We start from the raw sequence: 26,531 nt of genomic DNA, 5'->3' as shown, positions 1-26,531 counted from the left end.
GTACACTACAAGACTGAAATGCCAACTTCGACTGAATTTTGCACAGAACTAATGGTGCAAAAGATAGCCCCAGTAAACAGGAGGAAAAATGTCACAGTGATTCATAAGACGCTGTATTTAAAAGCAGACCAACGCATAACAGGAGTGTAATGTTTTAGGCCTAAATGTTATTCTTAAGCTTAAAAAACACAATTCCGGTGCATATTTAAGCTTCATTAAAAGGCCTGTACCTGATTTTTTCCATGTATTTGAGCATGAGTATTGTATTGAATTGTATTGCATTGTATTGTATTGCATTGAGTATTGTATTTCTCTTGTCCCAGTACAGATGTATTGTAAGCAGCTTTTGAAGTCAAAATAAGTCTGCTGTGTACAGTCTGCATCTAATCATAAACCGTTTAATCCTCAGGAAAGCAGGAAGTACTTGGTTATCATGCTAGTTGGCACATCAAAACCGGATATAAACGCAAAATTAAACCTAGTCTAGACCAGGGCTAAAGCAGGACTGAAAACACAACATTTCTCTTGCATTGTAACTAAATCTCTTGCTATCTTTTCGTTAGCTTGTACGACATGCTAAGCTTGTGACCTGTAAATGTGTAGCCTAGCATCTCCAGCAGCAGAGAAAGGTTCTAATGAGTGGCGCGGCTGCACTGTTCTGCTGTGCTGGGTAATCTGGAGTGGTGTTCCCTGGGGAGGCTTTAGTAAACAGCCTGATAGCATGTGCGCTACGTGGCCCAGACAAACACTCGGTAAGCACTATATCCAGGTGCGCTCTGTCTCCTCCAGATTTTCCTGCAGCTGAGAAGGGGAGAGGACTTATCAAAACAAAGCTTTTCTTTTCCAGGATTGATGAAGTACCTTGACCAAGGACACATCTACAGTAGAGCGGTCATTTGGAATTGAAGTGAATGAACGTTCATGTTAGTGTTAAGTGTGTAATTCTCAAGTCCAGTACAAATCTTTTTTCTTATAGTAACTTTAAGGAACTGTATGTAAGATTTAGATTTTAATTGCATAAACTTGACCCATCCAATTCCCCACATACAATAACCTGTCCATATGAGAAAGAGAAAGAAGTCTATATGCAGATTAAGGCTCTGGCAACCTAGGTTTAGCTGAAATTATAATACCTTAAAAAAGAGTGCAGTCCACATGCAATTCCTTTGACACTTTAGGTTGCTTTAAAACACTTATCTTATGCAACTATGTATGAAACAGTCTCAATAACAACTTTGGCTCATTGAAATTTTGAAAAGCTGACGCCAAAACTTAAATACACTTTCACTAGACACCACAACTGCTACAAAAGTCTGGAGAGAAGTAGTGAACAAGCTAAGTGCTTGGTCAGCAGCAGACTAGTGCCACCAGGAGAGCTGTAGAGTTCTCAGACAAGCAGAAGAGGGAGAGAGGGAGACAGAAAGAAAGAGAAGAACAGAGAGGGGGGAGAGGGAGAGGTGAAGGAGGAGGAAAGACACAGACAGAGCAGGAGTCAGAGAGAGGGAGGGGCAGTGGACATTAACATTTAGATTGGCCAGAGGATACCAACAGGTAAACAGCTGTGTGTGGATTTAAGAGACAGGAAATGAGACGAGATGGTACAGGTGACCAGAAAAATACACTTTGATTGAAAACTAGTTGAGATCTCTCCAGTGTAAAGTGTGTGCTTGACTTTGAATAAAAATCATATTGTTGTTTCCACAGCTATAAACATTCGTCTGTCTCTGTTTAACTGACAGAGAGGGGCAAGCTTTGAGAGTCAAAAATTTTGGCGTTGCCGTTGACACATTTTATTGTAATGTACTAAAGTTCACACTGCAACACCATGTCTGCACAAAGTCTGTGTATGTCTATTAATTAGGGAGTATTATGCTGTGTTCAGAACATGGCATCAGGGGTGTCGGGTTTACATGGAAAGTCTATGGCGGATGTGTGGCCTGGCTAGTCCATTGTTTCTGTGGTGCGTTTTGAGCGGTCACTTTTAGCGAAATTCAAAATGCATCAACAAGTTTCAAATGTCTGACCTCAAATGCAAAGGCGTGATCTTGGTGCTGCAATGTGAATTTAGGATTATGCAGAATCGAGTTTTTGGAGCATTCTACCATGTTATAACGTTGTTCCCTCATCAAAAACATGCCTGAAGTGGTTTAATACGTCATACATGCATGTTTGAGGAAATATGCCCTCTCTCCCAGACGATCCTGTCAAAGACTCTTTCTCCCATGCTCCCTTCACAACAATTTTCCACAAATACACAAATGCCTGAGAGAAAACAATAAACTACAACTTCACAAACCTGATGTGATGTGCTGTAGTTTCATGGTGATAGGGAGAGTTAACCACTGCTTTACATTATGTGTGTGTATTGGAGTATTATCACTATCAACATACCAGGCCAGCTTCATCTCATCTTGTGTCCTAGCAACTTGTGCAGAGCGTTTAGTCTGACAGCTTTGTGAGCAGATGAGTGAGAAAGCTCAGTGCTGCCCCTGGTGGACACACAAGTGCATATGGCCCTCAGCAGTTGGACACTTATGTAAAACAAGGGCCGGTCGCTTCACCAGACAGCTCCCCTCATCTGTGCTGGAGGAGACACACAATCTGGACTCACATGGATATTAGCAGTTAACAGGAGAGAGTGAGGCGCTTTCTAACTAATGTTGGAAATATTTTGGACACTTAGAAAACAGAAAAAGTTTTTTTTTATTGATGTATGGACAGCCAGATGCTATTTGGGTTTTTAATATAAATCATTAACGTTTGCAGACAGAGATGGTTTGGACATGCACTGTAGCGGATGTAGAAATGTGGTTAGCTGCTAAAAGGAGGGCTTGTGTATGAAACAGAGCATAGAACAGGGAATATATAAAAGGAAAAGATTATTTCTTTAGATAATAAAATTTGAGTTGAGTTAAAACTAATTTAAGACAAACCTAGAAATTAAACCAGTAAGATTATAATCAAGAGGTGGGCTTTGATGGACACATCTCCAACTTGCAGTGGTCATAGTGAATAATATAATACTTAATATAATTGACCAATATACATTTAAAATGAACAAGTTCTGTTTTTCATGTTGTTTATTTTTTATGTAAAAATCAGGGTACAGTGCCATTAAATAGGCAGCTCATATCATCAAGTGTCTGTGTTTGATGGTTATGACTTCAACTAGTTTGCTCTGTAGAAAAATATACATGTGAGATTCATAGTGATTGCAATAATTACATAATTGACATAATAATAAAACCTTGGATTTATATAGCGGCTTTAAAGGGGCCTAAAGTGCTTTACATTGCATAATTCATTCACTCCACAAGTTACTACTGTAACCACAGCTGCCCTGGGATAGACTGACACAAGCGAGGCTGCCAATCTGCGCCACTGACCCCTGCGACTACCACCAACACACACCATGTTTATACTAAAGGCAATGTGAGTGAATTGTCTTGCCAAAAGACACAATGATAGACGTCGAGTTATCACTGAGCCACATTAATAACCGATAATCTACATTCCAGTCATCTATACAATTCTTCTGATCCTCACAAACTATGTGCATAGCTTTGACAAGTACAAAAATATGATCAGACCAAGGCCAACCAGGCACTTTTATCTCTTATCAATCTCCTTTAGATCCAAAATGGCATGCCAAACAACTTTCTGCTAATTTTCTTTGACAACTGCTCCCTATTCCTTCTGGTCTTGCATTGAGAAGCATTACAACCATACAGACAGCATTGGGACTGGTGCCTACATGAACGCTGCCTCTCCCCGTCAGCCCGAGTGACAGTTAAATAGCTCCAAAGTTAAATGTTAATGCGTGGAACATGGCAGCCGCATGCAGCTGTGCTCTGGTTGAGAGTCTGGGGGTTGAAAAAGGCCTCCCAGAGACTGTCTTTCATAGCGACGCGAATCAGGCAGTGCGGATCAGGCAGTGCGCCGCTGCTGTCACGTCTTTGTTTATGACACTTCCAAGGCGCCTTAGATCCCAGCGTTAGGCGCCGCCCGATCTCCGACAACACAGGAGCACACACTCGGATCGGGGTAAGAAGAAAGTGCAGCTCTTTGAACAGCGGGGATGGAAACGGTGAAAGCTAACACAAAGCAGCAACGTGACAGAAGAAGTGCTAAAGAGGATGGGCTGTTAGGTGTCTTTGGAATTGTTTAGAAGACATATTATGCATTTTTGGAGTACTTGGTATTAAACTATAACATACTTAGATAGTGATTTAACACATGGACAAGGTTCTGAAGAGGCAGAGGAGAGGTGCTCAAGGACTCACTTTGCTGTGAATAGACCCTTCCAAGAGTGACGTGTTTAGAATAGGCAGTGATATCAACTATCCCATTCAGTTTAATAAGACAGCAAAATAAAAACATGGTAACAAATAATAATAACATCAGATAATATCCAACTTCAAGCTCCAGTTTCTAAAGTTCACTAATGTATTCAGGCTTGTGGCGCTTGATGAAATAAAAGTAATATTTCACTGTCAAACTATTGTGGCCCGCTATATTTGTGCCGCTTTATTGTCCAGCATAAAGTTAGAATTAAGAAATGGCCTAGGCTAAGTGGTTGTTAGCATGTATGCTAATTTTGGTGCTAACGTTAATAATACACATGGGGTAATGGTTTCTAACGAGACTCTAGTGTTACTCACATGTGGTCGAGTGGTTGTCAGTCGCCAAAACAACCCTTTTTTTAGTTTGGGGTGCTTGAATGCTAACTAACTCTCCCATTAAAAATGCATTGGAGCTAACCATAGATTGTATAAAGAAGTGGACTAAGGGAGTCACCCAGCCAAATGAAGCTCATTGAGGCTAGCAGTTATAGGGGAAAATTTGGAGCCAAGTTTCCTATTAAGAATTCCAACCGCATGTATCATAGAAACCAAAGAGCCAATCCACAACACTGTCAATCAAATCTGTTGCTAAAGCTAGAAGGAGAAACCTTGGGGAAAGAAGGTGCCTGATTTCTCTGTTATTAATGTTCATATCTTGATTTACGGACACAATAGCGAAATAAAAATACTAAGTTCATGTAGAGTGGGTCAATAAGAACAAGAACATTTTAAAGTTAGAATGATGAGGCTCACTGCAAAGAAAGAGGAGATGTAAAGTGAACTGGAGCTAGAGTCGATGGAGCTGGAGGTGCACCCATAATCACCTATTTGGAACGCGGCGGCTAGTGCATTAGCTACGTCCATTTATGTATACAGTGTATGGAGCTAACGTATGGAACAGTGTTTTACTGACACTGGAGGGGCCTATAATGTACTGAGTTCTCCACAACAGCAGGCTGGAACATAGCCTATAGATGCTCTGAGGTCATATTCTTTATTCTCCATTAGCTTCCACAGATTGGTTGCAAGTCATCCTGGGAAACTTCATAAACACAAAGCAGACTCTGGACAATCAATACAAAAAATGTCTGTTTTTATGTTGTCTGCGTTAGAATGATAATGTCCAGGATGTATGAAATAATAATGTAATATGAGCTTTCTACTCTTAATATGTTCTGTTTGAAAATTACCTTTAAAACAGAGCCCAGGCAGTAGTAACTTTAAGTAAAAGAGTACCCCAAGGCTCAATTTTGGGCCCCATACTTTTTACTATTTTTATTGATTCTATTGGTTACAATTAAAAAAAAAATGATAATAATAATTCCTCATACATTTATATGCAGAAGATGTTGTTTTGTATGCAAGTGCTCCCTCTGTTGATCGGGCATGTTTAAAAATGGAACGGAATGGAAGATTTTAATGAAATCCAAAATTCCCTCATAAATCTTAAACTGTCTTTGCATGCAAATAAAACTAAGCACATTATTTTTTCTAAAAACATTTAAATAACGTACAAGCTATAAATCTTTATACGCTAAATGGTATATCCATTGAAGGAGTTTACACTTGGATTTTGGCTTGATGAAAACTTTATATATATATATTTTTTATTTATATTTATTATATGAAATGTATCTATAAGGAACTACTTCAAAAACTGCCAGAATACCTTACCTGCTTGTTAATCTTTGATACCGCAACATTTAATACCAGATCACATGACTGCATAAGTCTAAGGACGAGCCGCACCAGAACTGAGACAGGAAAGAGGCTTTTAGCTGTTTTGCTTCAGAAAAATGGAGCACACTCCAAGGAAAGGCAAAACTAGAGATATGTTGGTGACACAATCGGAATTTAATAATCTGACAGCAAACTGCACCTGTTTTTAATGTTTGTATTGTATTTTAAACAGGGCACCCATGAAAAAGAGAGCCCAAGCTCTCTCATTGGGTTCCCCTGCATAAATAAAGATAAATAAATAAAAATGTATCTTCCAGGTGACCTGGGCCACAGGCTTAAGTATAACAACTTAGGTTATCAAAATTGCTGAAATGCTAAATGCTTGGATAAAATCTGTTGTTTTATTTACTCAACATAAAACCCACCAAATATATGACTTGAGAGATACTGTTGGGCTTACACGCTGACCAAACACAAATGGCATAAAAAAAATTAAGCTGTTCTTTTCTACTTTTTCAAATCCCGCGTGTCTTTGTAGTGAACCATAAAACCGCTCGCAGCCTCGCCTTGATACCAGGAGCTAAATCAGAGAGGGACTCCGGTGGGAATGGGCGGGGGCGGGGGAGGGGGGGGGGGCTGAGCATGGAGGGAGGGAGTAAGAGAGAGAGGGGGGGTATGTAGGTCACCAGAAAGATGAATCAACCAACCGCACACAGCTGGGGTGATGCTGTGGCTCTCTTTTCATGCCTGGTGCTCGGGAATCAGCTAACAGAGTAATGAGCTAGCACGCTAACAATTGGGTACACGACTGAGGTCAGAGGTCAGTGTTAGAATTGATAGAAATACAGTTTTTCTGTTTCGTGTTATGCGACTGAAACTTTTTCTTTCTCCGAGATAATGGATTGACTTCTGAGTGTCTTAAATAGTTTCTAAAAAGACACCAAATTATGACAATATTTGTCACTAACAAGACCTCTTTTACTTGTAATTATGTTTGCTGCTCCTTCTAAAAAGGACATGATAATTATACAAAATGTTGGTATTTTTAGTCTGAAAATCATTGCAAGAGGAAACCCAAAGTAAATGTCTTAGGCTTGATTCACATCTGAGTCTGCACCAAGATTCGGACTTAGAATTTACAAAGTGTTCTACTATTTTCATTCATACCCCGGACTTTTGCTTTCACACTACCTCCTTCAAACCCGAACTATCGGATTTTCTCCGGCGCTGTCTGTACTGTTGTCATGACAACGGGAGTGCGCCTAATGAACACGGACAACAGAGGACCTGCAAAGTTTTGCGAAGTAAACAGAAGCAAGACGTGGCCTGGACTTGATGGTGATTAGCTAAAATACAGATCACTGGACAAATGGCCAATCAGAAGCAGCGTTAGGTGGGTGTAAAGGAGTTACCTAGCATTTCATTGGTTTAACGCTAGCATGTGGTTTTGTACGAGCAAATGTGCCAAAACAAGTGGATTATATGGATACATATCATGATTTGGCTACTTGCTGTGATTGGATTTAAAGCCAGCGACAGCAATGAAAGTGCCATGTGCATGTGGAGTTTATAGATCGCTAAAAAGATTTATAGCATCCTCTGCTATAAGTGAGTATTTTTTGCATGTGTTTGATATGTTCTTATATGAGCATGTGTTTTGTAAATGGGTCATTTTGGTTCATCTAACCTGACAGTTTACACTGCGTTGTGTTGATTGCAGTACATTTGATAATTTTAGGCCAAATAAGGCTTATCTTTAACTCAAACAAGCAGCAGGCTGTATTTTGGCAGAGTGGTTTGCAGTTATTTTTTCTGGAAGCCTAATGCTAATTTGACACTTGAAGAAACCAAGAGGTCTGTGCAGCTCGCCACTGTGTCAAAGTGGCTCAATCTGTGACTTTACTGTAGTTTATAAACTCTGTAGGCTCGTCTCTTCCTTTTCTCCTCACGTTTTGCTTGGTCTTCCTCACGCTTGTTTGTCTGTGTGAGAAAGACCAAGCAAAACGTGAGAAGATACAATTCCTGGGTTTGGTCCAAAAGTCCGAAACTTTACATTCACACTGCACAGGATTGATCTTGGTCCAGAGTAAGACCGCCACTTTTTCCTGGAACAAAGACCAGCTGTTTGGTCAGGACCACGGTCTCTAGGAGCATTCACACCAGGACTTTGGACCCAACCAAACAGGAAAGTCCAATAGCCCAGACCAAAGGTTGTAAGTGTGAAAACACCCTTAGTGTAAAATTGGATGTTTTAAAACAGCATTGTACAAATGTGATGATGTCATAGTCATAGGCAAAAGCCAGATGTTCCCCTTGATTACACTGTGGTTTTCTACAAAATATGTATAAGGGTAAACATAAGAGTACTTCATATGTTGAACCTGTTCATTTCTATTATTTACAAGACCCAAGAACTCTCTGCATCACATCAAAAATCTGCATTTTAACATTCATTTTATCTGCCCCTATCTGTATTGAAGATTATTGGCCTATACAATGTTGTGACGTCAATTGAAACCCAGCAACTGATACTTTGCAGTGACATTTAAAAGTTAAAACTAAAACACCTTCCTGACTCAGGTAGGTACCAGGTCAGCTCTTTAAAGTCGACCAGCATGCTATACTAGTGCTAAACCCGTAGACCTGGTTGTGGAGTTATGACATCATCTGTAAACAAAGCAGGGGGGGAGGAGCTTACACGAGGTTGCTGAGGGAGCCCAGGCTGATCTGCTGCTGCTGAGTCTGGCCCATGGACGTCTGCTGCTGCTGCTGCTGCTGTTGCCAGGCAGCCATGTTGCCAGGCACCAGCCCCGGAGGTGTGAAGGTCTGCAGCGCCGTGAGGTCTGCACTCATCAGCTGGTACTCTGCGGACACACAGGGCACACAGGGTCAAGTTCAAGCACCAACTTCAAATTGTGAATACTGAGCAGGTTTTTTATCATGCAAGTTTTACTGAAATGAGATTACTGAACTACATTTTAGAGTAAACTTTGTGGATTCTTCAAGGGCATAAATACTTGATGAAATAATATTTTGATGTACAAAAAGCAGGTCTAAATCCAAAACTGCTCACAGAAGTAACACAAACAATAAGTGAACCTTGGAAAGATCAAATTACAACAATGCTACAAAACAAACAAGATAACAATAAGGCACAATGGAGACTAAAAGCCACAGTATGTAACTTTTTAGGCAAAAAATTGAAAATAAAATAAAAGCAAGTTGGGTAACACTTTAAAATACGGTCCGGGACTTACGGTGGTAGTTAGTAGATACTTGACTAGTAGTTACGGTGGTACTTACAGTGGTAGTTTGTGGTACTTACAGTGGTACTTATAGTGGTACTTACAGTGGTACTTATAGTGGTACTTACAGTGGTAGTTTGTGGTACTTACAGCGGTACTTATAGTGGTACTTACAGTGGTACTTACAGTGGTACTTACAGTGGTACTTATAGTGGTACCAGAAGTGATACTTAGACTAATAACTACTGGTACTAGTACTGGTACTTACTGCAAAATCATATGAAGTGAATGGTATTAAAGAATATGGTGTTATTAGGCATATGAATCATTGATTTCATTATACGTTCATAGAAAATACACAAGACAAAACACTGTGAAAACACAAACACTTTATTATGACAAATTTCACATTAATACGACAATCAGATTTAAAAGAAATTTCCAATAATGACAATAACAAATAAATGACACGTTTTAAATGAACATGACAGTGATACATACTGTAAAATATCAATACTTTAACTGCTATTTTAAAGTGAGACATTATGGTACTTGCACTATTAATTACTGGTACTTACTGTAGTTTATACTGGTAATTACTAGTACTTTCCGTGGTACTTACTGCTGTATGTACTGGTAATTACCATAATAGTTACTATGGTAATTACCAGTACATACAGCAGTAAGTACCACGGAAAGTACTAGTAATACTATTTATACTGGTAATTACTAGTACTTTCCGTGGTACTTACTGCTGTATGTACTGGTAATTACCATAATAGTTACTATGGTAATTACCAGAACATACAGCAGTAAGTACCACGGAAAGTACTAGTAATTACCAGTATAAACTACAGTAAGTACCAGTAATTAATAGTGCAAGTACCATAATGTCTCGCTTTAAAATAGCAGTTAAAGTATTGATATTTTACAGTATGTATCACTGTCATGTTCATTTAAAACATGTCATTTATTTGTTATTGTCATTATTGGAAATTTCTTTTAAATCTGATTGTCGTATTAATGTGAAATTTGTCATAATAAAGTGTTTGTGTTTTCACAGTGTTTTGTCTTGTGTATTTTCTATGAACGTATAATGAAATCAAAGATTCATATGCCTAATAACACCATATTCTTTAATACCATTCACTTCATATGATTTTGCAGTAAGTACCAGTACTAGTACCAGTAGTTATTAGTCTAAGTATCACTTCTGGTACCACTATAAGTACCACTGTAAGTACCACTGTAAGTACCACTGTAAGTACCACTATAAGTACCGCTGTAAGTACCACAAACTACCACTGTAAGTACCACTGTAAGTACCACTGTAAGTACCACTGTAAGTACCACTATAGGTACCACTGTAAGTACCACAAACTACCACTGTAAGTACCACCGTAACTACCAGTCAAGTATCTACTAACTACCACCGTAAGTACTGGTAAGTCCCGGACCGTATTTTAAAGTGTTACCGCAAGTTGTTGTTTTTTTTATTTGTTTTGTTTTTATTACACTGAAAAACATGCTTCTTTACTGTGAGTGGGCTTGCATCTCTACAAATGTGACTCTCGTTTGGCCAGGAGAAGGGCCTCCTTCTGATTGTTTCCATTGCTTCTCCACAGTATGGCATAAAACTTTAAATGTACATAGAGTAAAATAAAATCTATCTCCATGGAGAATGTTCTGAAGTATGGTTTTAACTTTCTATTTCTATAGAATCATCACCTTCAGAAAGTTATATACTGTTCCTTTAGTCAATTTTACAAAATGTAAACACAAGGTAGAAATGAAGCCAACCCAGGGTAACAAACAATGTTGAATATTGTTGAGTTATTTTAATCATGTAAGTTTTAATCAACATTTTGAGTTCAAGGACAGAACCAATGACACCTACAGATGCAGCAGGGTCTGGAGAGTAGAATGGGACAGAAAACTCAATTTGGCAGAAAAATGACTTAAGCAGTTAAGCTATGAGGCCGGCATATTCCAAATGCAATGATATTTAAACCTAGAAAAAAAATCAATTTCCCACATTTCCTTGCCGGCGCTCCAGCGCTGGTGCGGCCCTTCTTTAGACAGCTGAGGCGGGGGGCTGGGTGTTGTTTTACATCATCCAACTTTCTGCCGCATCAATATTAATCAGCTCTAATCCATATTAATGGGGACCTTTGAAGTGGAATGGTTCCAGAAGCTCTCACACAATGAACAAAGTGAATATTCATGGAGCTTTGTGCGGCACAGTGTGGGGCCCGCACTTTTACATGGCACTCGCAAAATCTCTACCCACAATATGGACAGCATTTCTGCAGCTTTCATAATGTGTCTGACTTCATTTAAGATACATAGTCTACAACTCGGCAAAAAAGCAGTTTAGTCAGGCAGCTGCGCAATCTCAAAGGTTTATATATGCATATTCTCTGATTCATGTCGCAAAAAAGTCTGTGGCTGTCCCCGATTTTCTGTGTAGCAAAATGTATTTTATCTCAGTACTGCTCTAAAGGTAGAAATGAGACCGCTGTGTGCTGTCTGCATCTAATTAGAAAGCGTTTTATCCTCTGAGAATCAGGAAGTGTGCTGTTATCATACTAGTTCTTGTTAACATTTCCATGAAAACCCCAATCTGGCTTCTGCAGTTGTGAAATGTGCTTAAGAACTCATCATGGTGAATAATTAGGATGCATAAGGTAAGTGAGGAATAACTTTGGACCACTGCTGTTTAAAATGAACTAGTTGTGTTTTACATGTTTGGAAGGAGTAAGAATCAGGTAGAACTCTTTTAAGGCCCTACATCAAACAATTTGGCTGTTTAAAATTGTAATCATGGTGTAATTTTCTATCATATTTCACTACTCAACTAGCCACTGAATTAGGTTAGCCAGTTAACCACACCAGAAGGACATAGTCAGCCTTGTCTGAACTTACCAGTGTTGTAGGCCTGTATCCCAGAGAAGGGAGCTAAGAGACTGGGCGTTGCCACAGAGACCACCGGAGTTGTGAGCGACTGTGCCACCTGGGACCCCCCTAACCGCTGGGCATTCTGGGAGAACAAGAGCACATAACATGGACATTAAAAGGTTATCCCAATATGAGAGGAGCCATTCTTCTACAACAATCAAAAGTCAGGCAGCATTCAGAGCTGGTTTAGTCCTCTTCTAGTCCTGCTTTAGTCCTGGTTTAGTTCCGGGTTTAGTTCTTGTGCGGTGTGTGTGGAAGTGGAAACGTAGCAGAGAAAGACAAAAAGAAAACTGTTCAATGGAGGCAAGTTTGTTCTGTTAAAGGTACACTATATAACTTTTCTGTTGGCGAGTCAGCCTGCGTGTCCCCTCGAAGATTTTCTTACTTTACCCAGAATATTCCACAGTATGGTATTAAACTTATGGTTACAAAACAAGCAGGTGGTGCCACCCAGCCAAAGTACAGGCCAGATCTGTGGAGAGGCGTCCACACCCACGGCAGGAGCGCATGTTTATCAAGGTATTTTGATAGCAATAGGAAACATATGTAACTGAAAAAAATGCAGGCTGTGTCAGTTTAAAGTACATATGAGAGGTTAGACTATAGACTATTTTCATTAAAACTTAGCTACCATGATCATATAAAGATTTTGCTTTTACTTCCTGCTTTGATATGGGCAGCAGATAGGACATACGTAGAGGTAATTCCAGTTATGTTACCTCACAATCACACTGTAAACAAGAACCAAAGCTCATCTAGTTTACACAATAATAATTATTTGACAAATGAAAATACATGACCACCCATTTATGTGTTAAATAAATGTTTAAATTGTCAGAAAATGTCCTTCTTGCATAAAAACTGTTCCTGCATTTTGGATGGAATGACATAGAGCTATTCCATTTTAGAAATCTCTGCTACTCCCTGTATTTTTGTACTTTTCTTCTCAACTTTTTTTTCCCCCAAACTGACACTTGACTGATGTAAACCTATGATAAATATTTACTGCAGTTACTATCCCACTGAACTAAGTCATAAGAAAAACATGAAAGCCTGACATATGCACTTGTAGCCATACCATGAAACATACCTGGCGGGGCGTCTGTTTGTTTACCCAGGGGCCAGTGCAGCGAGGGGCCCTTTACAAACTCTGTAATGGGCATTTTCATTTAACAACAAGATTTGTACCCAGTGCCCAAAATTTGGTGCTACACCCGTGATTACTGGCAATGCAGTAACAAGTAGGTGGCAAAAGTTACACAGTGCACCTTTAAGATTAAACAGAAAATGTAAATTCTTAACTATACACAGCTGATTCACATTGCAACTATAGAAACATGGTGCAGTCTCTCAAAGTGCGTTCAAACCAATGCCATACTAAACTGTACCACATCTTCTAGTTTCCACCTTGAGGAACATTTGAGTTCCTGCCTGAGCTTCTGCGAGAGGCGTTGAACTTCTCTGACACTTGAACATAGGCGTGCAGGATGAGAATTGTCTCGCGTCTCGAGGTGGCGTTGGCAAGGTAACTGGCTTGCATGTGGCGTCACGGTGGAAGGTGTGAGGAAAAATCATGCTGACAAGAATGCATGCATTGGCAGGCTGGCAACGGAGGTGTGAATGTGGAATATGGATGATGTTTGTGCAAGAAAATGACTTTAAAGGTCCTATATTATGCAAAATTTTTAGCCATTTTTAGCCATCATAGAATCTTGATACCTCATCAAAAACATACTTGGAGTTGTGTTTTTTTCATTTTTGAATAATCCTTTATTTTTGTCTGTCTACATCTCCAATGCTCAAAATGCTCCGTTTCACCTTGTGATGTCATGAAGTGGTAGTTCATGTTTACATCTACCTTTAACCTTTAGTTCAGTAAAGAGAGGCAATTCCAGGGCTGAAATTATCCAAAAAAGAAAATACAACTCCATGTATGTTTTTGATGAGGAAACGATATTATAACAGATCAGAAAAAAGTGTAATATGGGCCATTTAAATGAGGACTTGTCTTCTCTCTAAGTCAGGGGGAAACGTGGTGAAAAACAGGCTTGTACGGGAAGGTGAATTTTGGAAAAGATTAGTAGTTACTCTCTGTAAATATACAAATGAATAAAGGTTGTGTATGGAAACTGAGATTGGAGGAATAAATATGTTCCAGTCAATAGGCTTTTCTCAAAAACAAAGACATCTTTTGACAGCAGACTTCAGGGACTGGCACAGAAAATCTTGCGAAAACAAAATGTGGACTTTGTGCACAAGAGGTGCATAAAAATGGGAGCATGTCTGAAAATGATACAGTTTATTTGAAATGAAATTGATCATTAAGTGGGACTAAAGACAAACTACAACCATATTTCAAATAGAGCTGCTAAACTCTTCCGCCCCCTCACTCTTTTCTGTAGACTCAATGGCTACAGACAAGAGTGAGGGGGGAGGAGGGCTGGGGTCTGGGGATAGGCCTGTCACGATAACAAATTTTGAAGTTCGATATATCGCTGAAGTAAATATAGACGATAAAATAATATGGAAACAAATTTATGCCACTGACACAATAACCCAAGAGCACAGTTAAACAACAAAAAATATTCTAAATGTACAATATTTGGAAAAAAAACAAAAACAAAAAAAACATGAGCTGCAATAAATAAACAGCAGAACAAGTACTTAGTTTGCATCTGTAATGAGTCATAGAAGTTATTAATTCAACCTTTGACGGCTTAAATATGATCATACTGCCAAAAAGTAAAACAAAATTTTCCAGTAGTGCAAAGAAAATGTACACACGATAAATATTAACCCTCCCAAAAATATTGGTGCAACGTTCATATACTGAAGTCGATATAGTAATTATTGTGACAGGCCTATCTGGGGGTATAAGGAACAATATCCACACTTCAAACTGCCCCTGCACTGAGGTGTTTGTACTCAGAAACACCTGGCTGTAATCAGGTCTTGTGTGTTGGCACATAGTACTTGAAACTGAAGTGGCCACTGAAGGCAGTGCAAATTAAGCTGCACAATTACTTAGTTTACAGTAAAATTGGCAAAATGACTAGGAACAGATAATGCTACTAAAACACCATATATACAGTTTAGTAGTGAAAAAGGTGGATTTAGTGTTTAGTTCTACTTTTAAAATGTCTGAAATTATATAGAAAGAAAAATTCAAATATTTCAACTGGACAAAAAGTGAAGTTGTGGGACTTAAGGCAGTGTCCCCCCTAACCAGAAGTGAAGAAGCAGCTTGAATGAGCAAAGAAACAACTCCTACAACTTTTTGTCCAGTATAAAGATTTGAGTTTTTCTTTTACTATGAATCATACCTGGACGACTGAGGGATTACACAGACATCTTTTCTGAAATTATCTGAAAAATGGGGGCTCCTCAGAAAATAATACAATTCATTTGAAGTGAAGTTTGTCTCTTCATTTTAAAAAGCATTCAGACCACAATGAAAGAACGAGGTCAGTTTCCACTCCCAGACAATTGTACTGTAGGGTTAAAACATCCTGCATACACAGGTGATATGGATGACAGGTTGCGTATCATGCAGTGGTCTTGTGAGGTGGTACAGTTGATATTCAGGTCTCAGCCCAAACACACAGACTGGAGTGAGCACGGATCGCTGTGGCTCTCTGCGCCTCTCCTGATCACTGATATGAGACCTGGCATGCACATGCTGAGCAGTGCGCACAAGCAGCAGATGGGTCAGATGGTTGCTCAGGTTGCCTTGGTTTTCCCTCATGGTGTTTTAAAGGAATAATCACAAATATATATGACGCTATTTTCTGATCTGTTATAATGTTGTTTCCTAATGCCTGAAGTTTTGTTTTGTTTCATGCACACATTTAACACGCAAATCCTACATTTTTAGGCTGAGTTCTTCTCTCAAACAGAATACACCCTGTTTCACCTTGTGATGTCATGTGGTAATACAGGAAGTGCTCCATTATGTTTTTAAACCCCATACACTTTCACTAGAATCATTTGGATATGGATTTCAGCCCTGGAACTGCCAATCTCTAACAAAAGATTAACATGAAAACTACCACTATATTACATCACAAGGTGGAACAGAGCATTTTGAGCTTTGGAGATGTAGACGGAGTAATAATACAGCGTTACTCAAACGTGTGAATGAAACAAAACACAACTACGGGTATGTTTTTGATGAGGTAACAACATTATAACATAGCTTACAGCTCACAAGAATCCATTTTGTGTAATATAGGACTTTAAAATATAAATGTAGGTAACACTGCCTAATTACTTGGATTTGTGTTGTGTTTATAAACTGCGATATTGAAACAACCAACAACTAAATGCTCTTGGGCGAGCTTTGGCTGGCTGCTCTCTGGTTCAACCCACTATAAATACTATATGCACTACCCGTCTACTCTTCCTCAATTTATTTTTGCTTTCCAATAACGACCTAATAACACCAGAGCCTGTCCTCCTGAAATGTTATCCTTGCCCTTGTCTAACCCTTTGCGTGCTCTTATAACACAGCGTATTTTGGGGACCTGAGACAACCATGTTCCACTGCTCTGTGCTTGGGCTGCGCTGTGAGGGGGTGACACGTGGGCTGGTGGAGAGCTGACAGTGGAGCCTCATGCTTGGGTACAGGATCCCACTGCACACTGCTCATTACGGGGCTACAGAAACACAGGTAGGGAGTCTAAAGGTTTATTCACCTCACTCACCAACTCCAGCTCTTCGTCTGTCTGTGGGGGGACAGGGCGAGAAGACACCACCGTTATCAATCCGTAGAAACTAAGGTTCACTTTATGCAGAAATGTTGGGTTGGTGGATAATAGCGATGTGGCGGCCATTTTTTTTTTATTTTTTTTTTTATAATCTTTGGCTGAATGTCCACACTATCCCCTTCTTACGGCGCTATTTAGGGGTTACACCATTTTTTGTGGTTTTCAGAAAGTCCAGTGAGTGAAAAAATAGTGCACTCAAAATTTCCCACAATGCACCTTGAAATGTAGCATCAAGCAATGGTCATTAGATTGCTCGAGATAGATGTATTTAAGCTGCAGGTCTTTAAGTAGACACAACACGACTGAATAAAAGCAGATAGAAGCGCTGTTTTAACACACTCTTGACCTTAGCTCGAGCTGTTGAAAGATCGATAATTTCCAGATCTCAGACAAAAAGCGAAACAATCCAGACCGCTTACGTAAGCTCCAACTTGTCAAAAACTTGTATGCTTTTTATTTGTCCGTAAATACTTGTGCACCAGTCCAATTTGGGGCTGTGTAGTGTTTGAGCGGTTAGGGCTAGGGTGGACATTCTATAGAGGTATTATAAAGACAGTGTATAATTGAGCACGGCTGAGTTTCAGAAGAGTTTCTAAAGGCCAATAATATTTAAAACAGATGGGGGGCAGCTAAAATTAATATTGCTAAAATATACAGATAAATGTTTATGATCATAGAGATATTATAAGGGCAGAGTACAGTAGAGTATTCATGAGTTTCAGTTCCCTTTTGAGGACACACTTCTAATTTAACTCAAGACTTCAAAGCTGCACGATGTAACTTTTCTGGTTTGTCTCCATGGAGATGTTATTGCGTTGTTGTTCCACAGTATGGTATTTAATGATCTATCTTGCATTTATGTATACAATTAAGGTGTTTCTTCCCCAAAAATGAATAACTCTCCACAGATCTGACCTGTATTTTGGCCTGGTGGTGTCACCTGCTTAATGCTATACTGTGGTGCATTCCAGTACATCTCCATGAAGACAAACAGAATTACACAGTGCTCAACGCTAATTTGCAACACTTGTTTTCAGGCAAGACATTGTAAATTTGTAAAAAAAAAAAAAATACTCTAATGGTAGCTATAATTTTAGATAATCTAAAAGTATTATTTATTATTTACATTATTTATGGATGGTCCAATGAGGTTCATCTGGCCTTCTGTTCATTTATTTTGGGAGATTCTTTTTCCAGATCAAGGTTTAGTTTGTTTTCATACCTGACAGTTTGGACTGGTCACTAGCGCTCTTCCTCAGAGTGGTCATGTAATGTTGCAGTGTCCAGTCAGCTGATTTAAACAAGTTTTGGTGCTGTCTTTCTACTGGCAGAGGCAGGACGACAGCGCCATCTGCAGTCCAACTTCTTCAGGACAGTATCTCAGGTGTGTGACAGTAAAAAGACCCCCTTGTCCCAGTTTAAAATCCCGTGAGCATGTTTCTGTATTTCGATTCCCTCCTTAATCCAGTAACGATGTTTGCTGTCTCGGTCAGAATGATGTTTATCTGCCCCAGTCCATAATGTGGTTCTTTCTTTTACAGTGGTCAGAAATGGCCGATTTGAGTCGCTCCTGTTCTGCTTTGTGCTCGTCTTCACTGTTTGCTTTAAACCGGGACAAGGGGGGCTTTTTTACTCTCACACACCTGGGATACTGTCTTGAAGAGGTCAGACTGCAGATGGCGCTGTCGTCCTGCCTCCAACAGTAGGATGGTTAAAACCTGTTTAAATCAGCTGACCGGACAGTTTTCCCCACTTGACCACTCTGAGGAAAATTGCTAGTGAGCCGTCGAAACTGTCAGGTATGAAAACAAACTAAACTTTGATCTGGAAAAAGAATCTATTAAAATTAATTACTGATGAATTCTGAGGTCAAGAAATTTGCAATGTGTAAAATACTATTTTAACCTGGGCATTTTAAAAAGTCAACATTTTCAGTCAGTTTAAAAGTTTGAAGTCTATAACATTTTACTATGCGAACAACTACTTTTGAAAACAAATTATAACTCTTTATTGCAATCATAATAAAACCAATTCTGCTTTATATTTTCTCATTTAAATACCACTGGGAAAGCAAGCCACAAAGTTGACCCCATGTGACATCGTATTATCCAGCAGGGCATTTTTAAACAATAGACCAAATCATTTTAGCTGCGCTTTTATTGAAACTGCTAATGGATTTCTTTTTATGACCTACTATTATTTCAAATGATGTCTGTGAGTTAAGCTAATTGTTATAATGACATCAAATACTGCTTTTGTTTTGTTGTTGCATGAGATGTCCGAGAGTTTTTTCGTCAAAACATGGACTGACGTTGGCAGTAATCAGTTACATTGACTTGTTTACTTTTACTTGAGTAACTTAAAGGTCACGTACCTGATTTTTTCCATGTATTTGAGAAAAATGTGTCTTGCGTCAGTACAGCTCTGTAAGCAGCTTTTGAGGTCAAAATATGTCTGCTGCATACTAATTAAAGCATTTTATTGTCAAAGAATCAAGAAGTGTGTGGTTAGTATGCTAGTTGTTAGCAGTACTGTGACAGCAAGTTTGGCTCTGGTCTCTAACAGTTATAGAAAGCGCTTATAAACTCATCGTGGTGAATAATTTGGATGTTCGGAATGCATAAGGTCAGAGGAATAACTTTGGACTACAGTAAACCGTTTAAAGTGGCTTCTAGGAGTTTTATACTGGATTCTGTCAAAACCAGACTTAGACTTATCCATGCATTTGTCTCCAGTAGGTTAGACTACTGTAACGGCCTGCTCACTGGCCTCTCCAAATGAGTGTTAAGACAGCTGCAGTGCATCCACAATGAACGCTGCTCGGGTCCTGACTTGAACCAGGAAGTATGGCCATTTGAACCATCTCACACTCTGAGGACTTCAGGGACCGGCCTCCTGCTGGTGCCCAGAGTCAGGACTAAACATGGAGAATCAGAGTTTCAGTTTTATGCAGCTAAAACCTGGAACAGTCTTCCTGAAGATGTGAGACAGGCCTGTACTTTGACAATGTTTAAATCCAGGTTTAAAACAGTTCTGTTTAGCTGTGCATATGACTGAAAGGGTTTTATTCTGAACTTTTCTCCTTTAATGTTAATTTTATGATGATTATTTGTGATTATTTATGTTTTGATTTGTTGTATTGTGATTTTAATGTCTTTCTTATTCTGTAAAGCACTTTGAATCACCTTGTGTACAAATTGTGCTATACAAATAAACTTGCTTTGCCTACTTAATTAGTTCCACCTAATTCTCTGGAAGTAAAAATATTATTAGTAATATAAGTTTTTTATTACTTTATGAGTAGATTTGCAAGTGACAAAAGCGTGGTGGCAAAATGAGAAAATATAAAGGTCTGTGTTTTTGTATCTTTTTCTAAGATATTTGTGTATTTACTTTTATAAATATGAAATACTAATATATTTTTTATTTTTCTATCCAACAGCATCAATCTTAGAACGTATATGGCATATAGTCTAAATTGCTACTTGAAACTTAAGAAAATCCCTAAACAAACTAACTGTTTTTTGTGTGGTTTACTGGCCTTTGAAAGTTGTGAAACGTGCGGAAAACTCATTGTGGTTAATAATTAGGATGCTCGGTATGAATTGGTAAATCATGAATAATCAGATGCAGGCTGCACACGGCTGACATATTTTGACCTGCTTATATAATGAGAGCTGCTTACACAATTTATCTGTGGGCAAGACAAGTTTTGCTCAAATATATGAACAAATATTAATAATTTGTTATTATTTTCTTTACGTTACATTTCACTTCTACTTCCATACTGACATAATACCAGTGGTCAGTTTTAGCTGCCCTCATGTGAATATAGTTGGTAATATAAGTAACTGCATTCACGTGTGTAGTATATAGTGTATTTGAATGTCTTACCAGTTGGATGAGACTCTTGCCCCCCTGGGAGGTGATGACTCTCAGGTCCGGCTTGCGGCTGTTGACCATCTGAGGGCTGGGGGGAGGGGGGGACTTGGCCGGGACCACCTTGCCCATGCTGTTGCCATTGGAGACAGAGAGCAGCCCGGGGGAGGCCCGTGCACTAATGTAGCCATTTGCTGGGGGGAAAAGAGAAGAAAATGTAAATGTTAGATAGGCACACATTGGTTGGTCTCTCACAACTCTTAATTTAAAGTGTATTTAATTGAAACATAGTTAATAACATCATCATATTCAAGAGTTTAACAAAAATCTTTCCTACTTTTTAAATTGTGGGGAAGATTATACTTTTACATCCTGGTGAGATGCAGACATCAAATAAATAGGTAATTTTATAACTGTTACTAAGCAACCATACTGTAAACAACAGCAAAACAACCCATTTCTCTAAATTGCACAACAGTAATGATAAGACAAAAAAAAAACCAACACATTTTATTTTTAATGTTAAATGAATGTTTAATATGTCACAAAAATGCCTTCCTTGTTGTTGTCCTTGCATTTTGGACAAAGCTTGGCCTAAACTTTGGCCCTATCTCGCAATACCCATCAAGGGTACATGCTCCGTGGCACACAACTTTAAAAACAAACCTAAGACTGAATGGTGGGAAGGTCAATCCCAGGTATGACTAGTATATAGTGCCATTGTGTCCTTGGGCAGAGCACAATGGGTCAATGTAGTGTGCGAATGAACCAGAACAGCTTTGGCTACAGAAAAAAAAACACTATAATAGTCGGCAATAAACTATGCTGAAATGGCTAATTAGCACTACAGCATTAGTGAGAAAAAAGAAAACATGTTTTTACACTATAACTCAATGTAAAAGTATCCTAAGTCTTGAGAATACAGTATTCAGACTAGGCCAGGTTTTAATATTGCAAGTTCTAGGTCCAGTCACTAATAGAAATGATCAGTTTCAATATTTTCAACAGATAGTACAATGTAATCAATAGGAAATACTAGCTCTTGCCCCCCATCTGGGAGTATGGCATCATCACGTTCAACAGTCTGAACAACACCGATACAGGTACTCAGTATTATGTAACTATTTACATCAAAGTATTCTTCCCAACACTTCTGCTACACCACTACAATTTGCAAGTTCCTCATTCAAAACATTTCTTCATAACTTCCATGCTTCCTACACTACCCATGCTCCTGCTCAGATTTGTTTCTTGTATGCCTGCGTCAGTTCCTCTGCTCCTCTCATTATCCCAATGCTAGCTGAGGTGTCACACCACCATGTAGCTCGTAGCGTTAGCATCTCAAACAGAGTTTTCATATCTAGATCAAAACCTTGTCACCCTCTCCATCTCGTCTGCACCCTGCCTGCACCCGCTCCCTTTGTTCCACAGCCTCTGTACTTAAGACACAAAGATACTCTCAGAATACAAGTTTGTACCGCCTACACAAAACTCCACACCATCATGGCCTTTTACTGATGTTAAAATGCGTATGAGGTTTACATGTTTTTGTAATTATGACTTGGTTTGGTGGGTCAGTACCTGTGGTAAATATTTATCATAATTGTATATCAGTAAAGTGGCCGTTTATGGATAAAAAAGTTGAGAAGAAAAGTACAAAAATACAGGAAGTTTTAAAACAGAATACCTCTTCCTATAACATGGTCCTTGTTAATATTATGGTTGCTAGGTAACAATTACAAATTTACATATGTCATATCTGTTGTCTATGTCCAACTAGGAAGTAAAATAATAATAATAATAAACTTGAGCACAGTTAAAAAATGAGAAAAACCTAAAAGTCTTTTTAGTAAAATCTTAGATTTGTGTTTTAGTGAGTGGTCTAAACGCAGCCTATACCAGAAAACAGTAAGCATACAAGTTAAATGAGTCATCATATCTCAGACAAATACATCAACAATAGAAGCACTTTCACTGGCAGTTTTGTCAGTCTCATTCTGACAGCAGCCCACAAGGCCACATTTTGAAAACTTATCTTTTCAAAGCTGCATTTGAAGGCATTCCAGGTATTACAGTGTACTACGTAAGAGGGCCAAACCACAACACACATTACATAACAGGAGACGGGAGCGGAAATGTGCCTGTCTGCTCTGTTAACCCTGCTCTAAAGCTAACACTGCCAGACCAAGGACAGCGTGGGCTTTTAGTATTAACAATTATAATGAAGTAATTTGAATTGATTATACCACAAACCAAGCCTTTATATGTTTATATTTCTATATTTTACATACACTTACAGTCTGCTGTTTTGCTTATAAAAATATCCATCAATTATAGGCGTTGCACCTGATTTTTAGTGTCTTAAAACGTGAAAAACAGAATAGTTAATTTCAAATGGTTTGTAGTGGTCCAATGTTATTCCTCACTTGCCTTATGAATTGTAATTATTCAGCATGATGAGTTTCTAAGTGGTTTTCACAACTCTTAGAGACACAAAGTTTTATCGTCAGAGTAAAGCTAACAAAAACTAACATGCTAACTGCGCACTTCTTGCTTTAGCTCAAATGCATGGAAAAAATACATGCTCTTTAGAGGTGGGGCATGCAGGATGTGCCATTACAGGTTTAAAAAGGATCTGGCAACGCCAAGTGTGGAGCTCATTCTGTTTTTTGGTTGGATAATCAGCTTGAAAACCAAAACACCAAATGGGAACATAAACGATAAACTTATAAATGATTTACTTTTAAAAATTAAAAACAATATCTCAAGTTTACCTCCTATCTGAGGGGACAGATATGTGAAATTTGAAATACCTTTGAAATCAAAAGGAATAAAATAAAATTAAAATATCAAAAATAGAGCCTTAGAATTAACTTATTCAAACTGCTGAATTAACAATATATATCATCTGTTATGTAAGGGTTTCAGAGTGATGAGAAATGCACACTGTTGCCATAGCATTCAACAATTCATAATACAATTTTGAATAGTCCTCAAGCTGTGGCCAAGCTAAGTTATGGAAAGCTAAACTCCTTAAATGACTAAATACTTTTTAAGGAACAGCAACTAGTCGCCAGTCAGCAAGAAAAGTTCACATCCATCCCTTGGGTGTCATGACAACAGGACACCAGCAGACAGCAGCCTATCCGTACGAGAGCAGTGTTAGCATTTAGCTTGAAGTCTTGTCCTGTGGGGGAGTAGGGACTTTCCCAGACGCAACGGCAGTACTCCACCAGGAATAGTGTCTGAGAGTGTGGGGTGTGGGAGCAGATAGTCGCCCTGCATGACACAGCCTCCAGACCACAACAGCATGCCAGGAAAAAAATTAAAATAACAACTGGTAGAGCTCTAAGAAAAATTGCATTAAAAAGTTTAAAGGTCGCAGTTTTTTTTAGGTCATGAAGTGACATAACTGTTAAAAGTAATTGAGGTAATTTAGGCCTATAGGTCAACAGCTAATTATGTTTTTGGTCAGAAATTATTATATTAATTGGTATCTAAATAAACGTTTCTTAGTCAAAATTTGAAAAAAATAAATAAAATAAACACAGAAGAAAACAAACACACACACAAAACTAAGCCAAGAAAAGATTTTAAAAGTTTGGAAACAAGCACCCACCCATACAAGTATTTTTATTTATTTTTTTACGAGAATGAATTAACAAAAAATACAATGTTACGTGGTTATATACTTGACTAGTACGCTGGCCGTGGCTTGTCATTGAACTTCTTTTGATCCTGAAACAAAAGCTCCTTCCCGATGGAGAGCTGCCATGTTTGGTGCGATAAATGTGTCCACCTGTGCACCGTTGACGCCCGGGGGGCCAGTTACATCAGGTGCTTCGGGGAAATCCTTGGCGCTTCGGAGCTGGCAGTGCGGAACCAACATGTGTGCGATGGTGAGTGACAAGAATCTGGCCCTGTATGCATGTGCTGTACGCTCTGCTGTTCAGAATAGGCACTGCTGAGAATTGCAATTATTGTTAATATATGTCATTTCAAACGGGCCTTGCCTACTGCTGCTACTAATACTACAGCAAAAGATGAAATTGGATCAGACCTGGATGACAGAGGGATTACACAGACAGCTACTAATACTACTACTACTACTACTACTACTACTACTGCTGCTACTACTCCAGAAAACCTGTGGTATTCTGTGGAATCCATAAGCAAATCACTAACTGTTGACCAGAGATGAGAGAAGTTTGACTTTGTGCTAAATCATAGGTGACCAATGAGCTCCTTCATTTCAGGTGCGTCACTGAAATAATTTTTTTTTTATTGGACAGCCGTGTTTGGGCCTGGCTGAAAGCGCGACAAAGGGAGTGGTGACCAGGCTGATATCCCTCTACATAAAAAAAGTAAGGAAGTTCTATGTGGTTGGGTGGGTATCAGTTACCAGAATAGCCCTTTATTTTTCATAACTTGCAATTTTGCTAACGCTAACTCTCCAATTCAAAATGCATTGCAGCCAATAAGAACGTTACCAGCCTCTAAAATGACTCCGTCTGTTTGCAAACACTGTAGGGTCCATTGTAATGCCCTAAGTATAGCTCCAGACCAGTCCAGTAGGGGCATTACTTCAGTGGTATATCCTGAAATACCTCACTGGTGGTCCCCTCGTACTCAAATCCAACACAAGTTAAACATAGAGAGGCTATTTTATGTCGCAGATAGGAATAGAACGTGAGCAGTCCCAAAGGAGCAGCCCGTGTATTTTAGAAGTGGTCAGTAATATCTTGTGGCCAAAAATATAACCTGGATTTGTAGGTCAAGAAAACAGACTCAAAGTTTGCAAAAAAAGAGAAAAAAAGTAATAATTAAAATTTGAAAAAAGAGCAAAACGAAAAAAAACTGAAAGTGAAACAAGATAATTTCAAGAAAAATTTTCGAAATACATTGGAATGATTGGATGGCATTGGATGGTCCCTACATGATTCCACGGAAATAAAAAGTTAAATCTATACTCCATTGAGATAGACATGTTTTATGCCGTACAGTGTGGAAGACTGTAAACAAATCAACAACATTTCCAAGCAGGAGTCAGGTTTGTGGAGATGCAAACCTGCCCACAATAAGTGTTCATACTTCTACTGAAACAATAATAACAATAATCCATAATAATTGCTGATTGTAGCCTCTATTTGAGCATGCTCATGTTTCCTCAGTACAGATCTATTGTATAAGCAGCTCTTAAGGTCTGATAATCAAGAAGTGCGCTGCTAGCATGTCAATTGTTGCTTTATCATCGCAGTAAACTTTGCTCTGGTCTCTGAAGGCTCTGAAAAGAACTTATAAATTCATCACAAGGAATATTTAGGATGAACATAATGCATAAGGTAAGTGAGGAATAACTTTGGATCACTGCAAACTGTTTAAAATGAACTAGTTTTTTATGTTTTGAAGACAGTAAAAATCAGATACAGCGCCTTTAACCTTAACAATAAGCATAGAGATTTTGTCCAGTGTGAACCTAGCCCATCTGTATGTATTCTGCCTGCTCTGACCAGTCTACTGTATAGTGAATGGAGTGTGTGTGATGTCTCTGATTACAGGGCTGGCGTGGGAATCTGAGGAATGCTGCGTGACGTCAATGGTGACATTCCATATCCCTGAGTCCCAGGACAACAGCTGAGCGCGGGGACCAGAAAGGAGAG

At 38.8% G+C, this 26,531-nt stretch overlaps 1 protein-coding gene across 10 annotated transcripts in view; it reads right to left on the bottom strand.

Moving 5' to 3' along the window:
• Positions 1–26,531, bottom strand: part of mef2d (myocyte enhancer factor 2d) — a 161,983-nt gene that overhangs the window by 8,997 nt on the left and 126,455 nt on the right. For 4 of the 10 annotated variants that reach the window (XM_055228222.1, XM_055228221.1, XM_055228226.1 and 1 more), the window contains 4 exons: positions 20,887–21,065; positions 16,921–16,950; positions 12,194–12,308; positions 8,722–8,887 (listed from right to left, as the gene is read on the bottom strand). In XM_055228222.1, the coding sequence (XP_055084197.1) occupies positions 8,722–8,887; positions 12,194–12,308; positions 16,921–16,950; positions 20,887–21,065 (490 nt within the window). The remainder of the gene's footprint in view (positions 1–8,721; positions 8,888–12,193; positions 12,309–16,920; positions 16,951–20,886; positions 21,066–26,531) is intronic. The other 6 variants (XM_033981253.2, XM_055228224.1, XM_055228229.1 and 3 more) reach the window with 2 other exon arrangements.

This window comes from Periophthalmus magnuspinnatus, chromosome 16, assembly GCF_009829125.3.
Source record: "Periophthalmus magnuspinnatus isolate fPerMag1 chromosome 16, fPerMag1.2.pri, whole genome shotgun sequence".
Taxonomy (NCBI): Eukaryota; Metazoa; Chordata; class Actinopteri; order Gobiiformes; family Gobiidae; genus Periophthalmus; species Periophthalmus magnuspinnatus.
The sequence above is the reverse complement of the archived record's forward strand: the minus strand, read 5'-3'. Positions and strand labels throughout refer to the sequence as shown.